Source organism: Sarcophilus harrisii, chromosome 5 (assembly GCF_902635505.1).
Source record: "Sarcophilus harrisii chromosome 5, mSarHar1.11, whole genome shotgun sequence".
In the NCBI taxonomy this organism is placed as follows: domain Eukaryota; kingdom Metazoa; phylum Chordata; class Mammalia; order Dasyuromorphia; family Dasyuridae; genus Sarcophilus; species Sarcophilus harrisii.
In genome coordinates this window covers 188141730-188152155 of record NC_045430.1, presented here as the reverse complement: position 1 = coordinate 188152155, position 10426 = coordinate 188141730, and the positions used below count along the sequence as shown (strand labels likewise).

Below are 10426 nucleotides of genomic sequence, written 5' to 3'. Positions count from 1 at the left end.
AAAAACATAGAGATTGAGCAATTCTATCCATTTCCAAGAAGGACTGGATATGAAAGAGGCAAAACTTTAAGAGCAATAAGAGCCTCCAGGAAAAACTGCACTTCAACTTCTGAGAAAAGAACAAATCTGCCAATTGCTTTCTCCCAGACATAAGATGTCACCATCATTACCTTATAACAGTTGAGAAACCTGCTTTTCTGCATTATAATAGTAGAAAAGAAAAAAAAATCTTAAGTCACTCACTAAGACCAAGTAACTTCTTTAAATCCTGGACACAGATACCTACATAATTACACCTCTCTTCTCAAAAGGCATACTTCATATGTTTAGCTAACAGCCTGGAAAAATGCCAGAAATTCTGATAAATGAAATGGAAATCCATCAAAAGTGTAATAGGTAAAAGCAGTAGGACTTGAGATAAAAAAAAGGTAGATGTTTCTATCACTAAAATTTACCTTTCAACAACAGTTTTTCAGGACATGCGAAAGAATATAATTTCACTGTAGGACATATGAATCTAATGATTTATGAAAACCATTTTAAATAAACTCATACAAAAAAACAGTTCTGGTCTCCCAATATAGTGGTTTAGCAAGGTACAAAGAATCTTTACAAATTCCTCAACTAAGATGTGAATACTTCTCTGTATTACATTTTGGACCATAGTCTTTGCTTTGGAATCAAATAGAAAGAGAGTAGGTTATTAAAATTTTATTTTGGAGAGACAATGTGCCAGTTGAATTGATGGGACTATTTAATCACAACAAAGATTAGAAAATATGAAAATATGGATTAATGGGAGAATAGGAAGGACAAGAATTATGAATTCAGTTTCCATATTTTCATATGTTATACAGAAACAAAACTCTGGCTTTTTGATTCAGTTTTGCAGAAAATATGCCTCATTATTTGAAACACTCTCAGCAATAAGCATTCTACTGAAATAATTTTAGTTCAACAACCCAAAGCCATTCTGTGATATTAACTACACTCTGGCACCAGTGAAAGGGTTTGCATTTTGTTTTTTAATACAAAGTTCACATTTCAAGGTTAAACAAAGCAGAATTTCTCTTTTTCCCTTGAAAAACACACATTCAACAAAACCTTTTGCCTTAAATCTTTGGGTAGAAGTCTAACATGTTATTTGAGGAATGGGAAAAGAGGAAGAAGTTATATAATACTGGGAAACAAAGAATACACTTATCTGCATAGTTGATTAGTGAAAACTAAGGCTTTATCTGGAAACAAAAAAAAAGGCAACAAAACAGCAACCAAAAAAGATCAGTTTTTAATTGCTAGAGCCAAACTAATTGGTCCTTGGAAAACTTTGCAAGCTAAACCAGATGCTTTGCTTGACTTCGGCCTGGGTGCTCTCCTGATTTATTCTGGCTAGATGGCCTATATTCATCTCCTTCACTCTCTTGACTGACCCTGATCATAGGCTACAGTCTGAAGTCTACAAACATGCCCTAATGGTAATTACTCAGCATTTTTACTGTTACTCAAATCTGTACTTCCTACTGAGATTTTATGATGATTAGAAATATATATATTTGCTACTTAACAAATAAGGATGAAGAAAAAAAAACAACATGATTTGATTTTCTTCTTTAAGGTGGGAAAAACATACTTATATTCCCATTCATGAAAGAGAATACCTATATTCTACCTCTCTTCCATATTCCTGTGTCCCACATAGCTAATGTAATACATTTTGGGCTTTTCTGAGAACAGAGAAGCAGAACCTTGTCACCAATGGAGATGGGAGTGTATAGAGCTGGCTATGCACCTGACAAAGGTACAAGATCAAAGCACTTGTCACTTCAGTGCAAAGCTGGCTAGGCACTCTACCCACCAAAATAAAACTGTGTTACAGGTGAGCCTGTTTGCCTGTACAGAATGAAGACTCATTATGTTCATTCCTAGAAAGATCCATTATAAATTGTCTCCCAAATTCTTCTCATCTTTAAAGCTAAAATCCTACCAATCTCTTTAAAAAAAGTAGTTTGGTCTGATAAAATTAGCTCTAGAGGAAGAAAATAGCTACCTTTCAAGACTATTATTAACCCCCAAAATAAGTCAATTATAGACTTAATTCATTTGCCAAGTCTCAGCCCAACAGCTATAGCCATCTTGTTGATGGCAATGTTAACTTGTTGTATTGACAATTCAGTTACAGGAAGCAGTAGAGTATGGTGCCACTGTTTTTGTATATTCTATTTTTTTTTTTTAAAGAAAGTTTTAATCTTTAGAAAATAATCAGATTATATAAGCATTTAAACTATTTAGGGGTTTCCCAAATTCATATCTACTTCCACAACTTTACAAAAAACACTCTTCAGATACATGATACCACTTACTGTGCAATAAATCAATAAATGTATTTCAGTTCAAACATAAATATTTCTTTCTCACCAGGAATAAAGAGAGTATATTAAAATATCAAATTCGGGAATAGATTAGACTTTCATTGATTTTTTTCAAAATGCTAAAAATGTTATGACAATTTTTGACCTATGATGGAGGAACAGTTATTCAGCCTTTACAAGAAAACAGTAATACTACTTTGCATTTATGTAGGAATTTTAGAGAAACTAAAAATTCTTTTGAAATATTAAAGTTTCATAATATCCCTGGGAGGTAGGTGAAGATTATTATACCCAATTTTCTGATGGGTAATCTGAGGCACGAAGGTTAAATGATTTTCTCCTAAACACAAAAAACCAATGATAATGCTTATGACTGAACCCAGGAGACCTGATATCTGTTCTAACTATATAATGCTACCAGGAACTGTTCCTTTATTCCTCTCCTCACCCTTAGCTTCCCTCCCACCCCACCCCAAGTTAAAAATTTTTAAGAGAATTTACTGACTACATTAGAGAAGGAAAACACTGGATTCACAAATTAATTCATCTCAAACTTTCGACCCAAAATAATGAATTCCTTTATAAAAGTAAAGTGTACTTCTTTGTTTTTAATAGTTACATAAAAGAATTTTAGCTATGGGAACATATATGCTTCTTGAATCAAAGGACAACTTTACACAGTCCTGAATCAAGAGCAATATAATGAATGCCTCCTCCCAATCCCCAATAAGGATCCCCAAAGTCTTCTAAACAGAGTTGGGGAGTTTTGTTGTAATTGCAATCTTCAGCATCTAAATCTTTCATAGTTGCAATTTTATTATTTTTAATACATATGTAGCTACGTGATTTTTTTTAAACACTATTTTTTAGAAGAAAATTTAGGGTCCCCCCCCTCCTTATAATGCTCAGAAAAACATTCACTTCCCTCAGAAACTGTTTAGGTATAAAACACCAAATCTAATTTATATTAGTTTTGCTTTACTCCATACTCAAATGTCCCCAATAACTTTAATGTATAAACCCTTGTTGTTTCAATATTTTAACAACTGAACATTACTCATAGCAAAATCTGAAGTGCCTAAATAACCTAATATATCTAGTAGTGGATAGCAAGTATATTGTTTTTACTCCATTTGTGACAAGAACCTACATAGAATTGTCAAAAATATACTTATGAATGTTCTTTTCCAAAGTATATTCACAAGCATCAACACAAAACAGCAGTTATTACCATGTGGAAACATGATTCCCAAATACCTATTTCTATTGATTACCCATTTCTTAAAAGCAAGAGTGTTGGAGGAGAGTATTCAAAAAGGATGCAATGGTACAGTAGCTCCTAGTTTTTATAATATGTATATGCATATATATATACACACATATATATGCATATTATATATAATATCTTATATATATAGCCACATACATATTAGGAAAAGGAAAAGTATTTCAACATGATGTCACCTTGGCAAATTTACGATTTCCTTCCCAAATCCCTGACTATTCAGCCTGCACTTTAGGATCTCTGAGAACAGCTTCAAAAGGGGGAAAAAAAAAAAAAAAAAAAAAAAAAAAAAGGAAAAAAAAAAGGCACTTAACAAAGGACAAAGGCCTGAACAGAGCATATCTTAGAGGGGACAATAATAAGCATTTTGCAAGTGTAGAGACTGATTAAAATTCAACAACATTTTGCTTTTTTCCTCCTTAAATTTTTATAAAATAAAAATTGCATAATATTAGTCATTTACCTACTGCATTTGTTTTCTGCTTCATTATTAAAAACAACAACAACAACAATCAGAAATAACAATAACAGCCAAAAAAAATCCTTGAGATTAAGTGTTCCTATTAACAACTTCAGTTCAGCAGAAAGTGGGGAGCTGAAGTATAGGAAGATTTCTCAAGTTTGGTTTGACTACAAATTTTACTTAATTCTATTTCCATCTTTTAAAATAAGTTCAAAATCCAAACAATCAAAAATAGAACAGAGGGACCACTGTGCTTTCATGGTACACTCTCAAAATAAAACATCTCATTCTATCCATGAGCAAAATTCTACTATGATCCCCTCTCCCAATTAAAGAACTGTAAACTAGATTAAAGTTTGCTAATACAGTCAAAGTTCATTTTACAAATGTAGCAGCAAATGTGATAGACAGTTGGAGTCCTAAAAGATGATCCCCAGGAATATACAGTTCTTTTAATAAATGGCAGTCTGAGACAATTATAGGATATCTCTATTTTAACTTCCAGAAAGTGTCTTGTATCAAGTGGAGGTCCAAGGAGATATGATAATGGGTATAGGAAAGAGACTAAAGGTATCTGCCCCTCCCAAACCTTGGGTAGTAAACAACTTATATCTGCTTTGGGGAAAAAAAGATCCTGGGTTAAAAGTCACTTCTAATAGATTTTTATTAAACAGATGTCAAACCCACAGCATTCATACTACTGATTCTGGTTCTCCCTTTACTTGATGATAGAATAAACCCCATCCAACTTCCCTTATTAAAAAAAACAAACAAACAAACAAACAAACAAACAAACAAACAAACAAACCCATAAATTTGGGCTACTAACATCCATCACAGGGGTGGTAGGCATGGAAGAGTATATAAACATGATCATCTGACTTCCTGATCCTGAGAAAGGAATTCTGTAATTCAAGATTAACCTGGCTTCTTTCCCCCAGGTTTCATTGAAAAATTTTAATTTATTTTCTCTGGATCTCTCAAGTACATGAGAAGGCATTATTATAGGGTTATCTTTGACATTATTGCTTGAATTTATTTTGGAGGCTCTGAGTGAGCTTGACACTTTGCTCCCATACAGTCCCCAATCTAAAGCTCAGTGCTGTTCAGTCAAGAGACAGCTGTACTGGCTATTATTGCTTGTGAATACTGAGGATTCCTTTTTATGTACAATAACAGCTTATATATCATTGAAGGCCATTAAAAATATAAGACAGTTGAAAATAAGCAGTTTAGTCTTCCTGAAACAAGAACCCTGCTGAGTGGGATTCAGTTAAATGTGCTAACTCTCCTTTTGCATTAGGGCACTGCTTTTATTCTTACAGAAAAACACTCTTCCTTTCAAAGAAATGTGGAAACTACTAATGTTCTTTCCAATAATGTAACATATTAAAAAATCACAAAAATCTGATCCTTGTTTAAGTACAAAAGTACAGTATGACCTACAAGTCCTTATACACCAGTGCTGAAAATAGTCATATGAATTGAATATCTTTTCAAGTATGACACACTGTACAAATGTACAATGACAAGAATAAGGGGGTGATTTCAACATTATAATCTAAGTATAAAAATGCATTTATCTATGGGCAGAAATTTATAATTATATATATCTAAGTGTGCACTGGCCTTCTAACTCACATTGTATAATATTTAAAAACGTGGGGAAATAGGACAGAGTATGGTATGGTTACTTATAATGTTTTTTTTTTTAAAAATCAAAGATCTGAAAAGAATCTTAAAGAGATTAAAGACTGAATACAATGAACCCTGAATGCTTCTGAACCCTAAAAATAAGGATTCTTCAGATACTTCAGTCCTTCAAATACTTCTGTTAGTGGATATGAAGTAACTTCTGGGAAAATAATTCATAATTTTATTATCAGTCAGACACAGGGAAGTCAAAGAAATCAACATGGCATGATTTAACGTTAATTCAGTAAGTATGAGTATTGAAGTGTACTATGAAATTTGAAGTGATGTATTTTAGTATATCATGGCACAATTAACAGAAGTAGCAAGCTTACTAATACTCTGAAAGCCTTAACCTTTTTCACAGTTAGCTAAACTTACAACAAAAATCTTGTAATATTCATTCAAACAAATACAAATAGAGAAATTCTTTGAATTGATTTCATATTTACCACTAAATTTAGTGAATGCAAGCAAAATGCTGACAATACTAAAATGTATGAAATAGTGGAAAAATATCTCTACTATAAATTTAATTAAAACTTAATTCATATTAATTTAGCCCTAGATTCTCTGTCAGCAACTTCTTCCAAATTCTTCCAAAATGCCTATTAGGATTGAGAAAACACTCCCATATGCATCATGGTAACCTAAATTCTTAGGTTTACAGAAGTGAAACAAAGGCTTTATCAGTGAGTCAATTTAAAGTAATCTTTTCCCTAGATTATGATCAATCTCAGATATTCAGTTACTTGTTTAAAAAGATGTTCTTTGTCACAATGTAAAGTCAATGTGACTTTAAAATAAAAAATCCAGGTACAAATGTGGCAATTTAATAGTTTTGTAGGCGACAAGAAACTTTTTATATAAAGGAAAATCAGGGTCTGGGTAAGCATATGTACTCTCATAAACCTAAATATGAACTATGTGAAATGATTTCCCATGAATAAGAGATAGGAAATCTTTTTATCAGAATTCTAAAGCTCAATGAATGATTTTATTTTAGGTTACTCTGTCATTTATTATACAAATATATTGAATACAAAAGCCTTTACTTCTGAGCACAGCTAAAAATATGAAAAACATGGCTTTTAAGAAAGCTAAACTTCAAGCAAAGAAAACAGAACAATGTTGTTTGTTTTTTAAAATTCAAACCAAAAACCAAAGTCAAATTAAACCAAACAAATCATATTTTCCTCTATGTGCCCACTCAAAATCCTCTGCCACTGGTGATGTGTTCATATGGAAATAGAGCCAGTAGAGGATTCTCAAATCTTCAGATTAACTCTCCTGTTAGAACTTCTAGCTATAAGACTTTAGGATCTTGGCAATAAACTAGGCATTTAGGATTTTAGCAGGAGAGATGGGCTGTAAAAATCTTCACAAAAATTCCTTACTATACATAATGATACTAGACCCGATGTTCTCTTAGGTACCATGAATTAATTTTCTAATGCTGACTTATAACACTCAAAATATGACTGCCACACAAAATGGCTGCTGAAGAACCATTATATTATAAATACACTGATTACTGTCTAAATCAAAAGTTAATCTGAAGTACCACTATTCAAACAAAAAAAATTAGTTAACTCTGTAAACTAATTGTGAATTTAGGTTAAAGAGAGTCACAAGTCATATTATTAGACTAGCAAAGACTGAGACCACACAGTGGGAACTCTGTCCCTGGGGGTTTCCCACCTTTTGGAAGAGAAAAATTTTTAACAGTAACTATATTAAAAAAAGAGTGGAAATTAAGAATTGACCAATTAATAGCAGACAAATAAAATACCAGCCAAAATTCATTAAGTACCTGTGTCTAAGGGGAAAGTGACCCTTTGATAAAAGGGGAAAATCTTTACATTTGATCTGATAAGAGCAAGAGAGACTCCATTTTCTTATTATCTTTTTAAAAATCTAGATGATTTAATACTACCTATCACTGTGCTAAAATAAGTTTCTGGAGAGGGATTATTATTATTCCTCTTTCCTGCAGCATCCTCAGTCCACTTTGTATACTGTTCTACATGGAAGGATTACTACATGCTGGAGATCCTGCATCAGTAAAGAAGGTTCAAGTTTGATCAGGATTTTTGAGGATATAGTAGTAATTTACTATTCTGTATCAGACACTGGACATGTTAATGGGTTCTCTGTGGCAAATTTATTATTTGCTGCATAGGCCACTCAAGCAGATGTAATTATTATTCCTGATAAGCTGGTCTAATTTCAGATATATTGGACTAAAATATTTTCTCTTATTATGAAATTATATCTGCACCCAGAGTGGTCAGGCCCCAATCCCCAGGATGGATGAAATTCACCCCAATCTATTCAAATTCCTTCTTCCTCCCCTGGGGAAAATCAAGTTTGTACTCTGTGGGTTTGACAACTGAATCACTTTAAAGCCAGTTAGAATTGTAACTATGTCTTTCTATAGAAGAGAACAAGGTCTCTAATTTTGCACAAAAGCCTTTCTTCCTCCTGCACCTGGCTTTGATCAAGTATTGTTTTTCTTTTCCTTTTCCTCCTCACCACAGTGCTTGGGACTAGAGAATGTAAACATTGACAGAAACAGCAGCCCTGTGACCACATAAGTACTTTCCCATCAGGTAGATCCCATCAGCCAATCAAGTGTTCCAACTCCTTTGCTAGCTGGAAAGTCACTGAGTTTTCCGTTGTAATTTAGTGTCCCCTTTACTTTGGCCTCCATCTGAAAAAGAAAAAAAAAAACAAAACAATGGGCCAATGAGTAGAAAGAAAGAAGTTAGAAGAACCAAAAAAAAAATTTTTTTTTTAAATTGAAGGCAAATATACTAAGGTATTTGTAACAGTTTATTTCTGCATTGATGACTCATACCTTAAAATAGAATATTTAAAGTAATTAAGATCAAAATAGATAAAAACTGAAACACGGAGGTAAAAAGACACTGAAGGATTTTTTTTTAATGTCAAATTGATGAATTTACATTTGAAGTTCAAATAATTCTAAACATGCCACTTACAGAGGCAGCTGGTAGCATATGGGTGGATAACTGGGCCTGGAGGGCCCTGAGGTCAAATCTGGCCTCAGATATAACCCTGGGAAAGTTATTCAACCCATCTGCCTCAATTTCCTAAACTATAAAATGGGAATAATGATGATGATGATGATGATAATGATGATGATGATAGTACCCACCTCTCAAGGTTGTTGTAAGGATCAAATGAGATACTATCTGTAAAGTTTAGCAGAGTGTGTAGCATATAGACATGCTCCATATAAATGCTGATTTCCTTCTCTTCCCAGGATGGTAATGAAGAAATGTAATGAATTATAAAGCACATGTTGAGCAAGCAATTTGATTCTACTCATTTATTCATTTGTGATTATATTTAGTTTCTACTAATTTTACAATGTTGACACTGTAGGGATTTATAAGTCATAAAGATGCTTAATAAATATTTTATTTAACTACGTGTAAACAAGATATATGAAGGATAACTGAGGATAGTCTCCTCTAAGAGAAGACATTAACATGAAGGAAGAGTGGGAAAGGAATCTTCCAGAGGATGGAACTTTAGGAGGCAGTTCAAGGAAGTCAGGAAGTAAAGATGAGGAATGAAAAGCATCCCTGGCAACTGAGGACAGCAAGGAGAAGGCAGTGGTTATGTGTGAGGAATAGCAAGATTCATAGCAACAGAGTTTCAAAGCACTTGGAGAGAAAGATGTAAAGGATTTTATATTTAATGCTAGAGGTAATAGGGAGCTACTGAAGCTTAATTAATTAGAGAGTGATATGGTCAGACATGTATTTTAGTAGATCAATTTGATAGACAAGAAGAAAGATGGATCGGAGTGAGGAGAAGCAGGGAGACCAAAGAGTGGACTATTGAAATAGTTTGGGCACGGGGGGATGAGAATCTGGAGAAGAGAAGGAGCACATACCAATAATTAGGAAGGGCGAGATGCAAAGACTTAACCACTTGTTAGATTTGGGGGGAGGAGAGTAAGGAATAGGACTTCGTAAGCTAGGCTGTAAGTCTGGGTTAAGTGAAATGATGATGGTGCCTTAAGACAGTAACAGGAAGCTAAAAAAGGTCTTGGTGGGGGAAAACAATGTATAGTTCAGTTTTAAAGATGCTGAATTTAAACTATTTTCTGAACATTTAATTCAAGATGTAGACAAGTAGAAAGCTGGAGATGGAAGACTGGAGACCAGCAGAGAGGGAGATTTGAGAGTCATCTGCATAGAGATGATAATTAAACCATGGGGGCTAATCAGATGAAGTGAAAGAAGAACTAAGCAGGCAAAGATTCTGTTAGGTTACTTTTATACCAAGGGGAATGAAGATGCTAAGAAAGGAAATTTGAGAGAGGGCAGAAGGAAGGACCGTTGTCCTTAATGGAAAAATATCAGTGAAAATTATCAGGTATATGACACAGTAAAAGGGGAAAGGAATAAGAGTTTATTTATATTGTGCTTTTTAAGTGCCAGGCATTGTGCTGTGCACTTTTAACCAATATCTCATTTCATCCTCTGGAAGATAGATAGGTGCTGTTATTCACCTCCATTCTATAGCAGAGGAAACTGAGGTATATAGAGGTTAAATGACTTGCACTAAGGTCACACAGTG

The 10426-nt window shown here is 33.5% G+C and overlaps 1 protein-coding gene across 3 annotated transcripts in view; it reads right to left on the bottom strand.

Annotated features, from left to right (window-relative positions):
* Positions 1-5970: 5970 nt before the first annotated feature.
* The window catches only part of UBN2 (ubinuclein 2), a 103856-nt gene continuing 99400 nt past the window's right edge, over positions 5971-10426 (bottom strand). For all 3 annotated transcript variants that reach the window (XM_031939158.1, XM_031939159.1, XM_031939160.1), the window contains one exon: positions 5971-8522. In XM_031939158.1, coding sequence (XP_031795018.1) covers positions 8473-8522 — 50 coding nt within the window. In that variant the 3' untranslated portion in view covers positions 5971-8472. The remainder of the gene's footprint in view (positions 8523-10426) is intronic.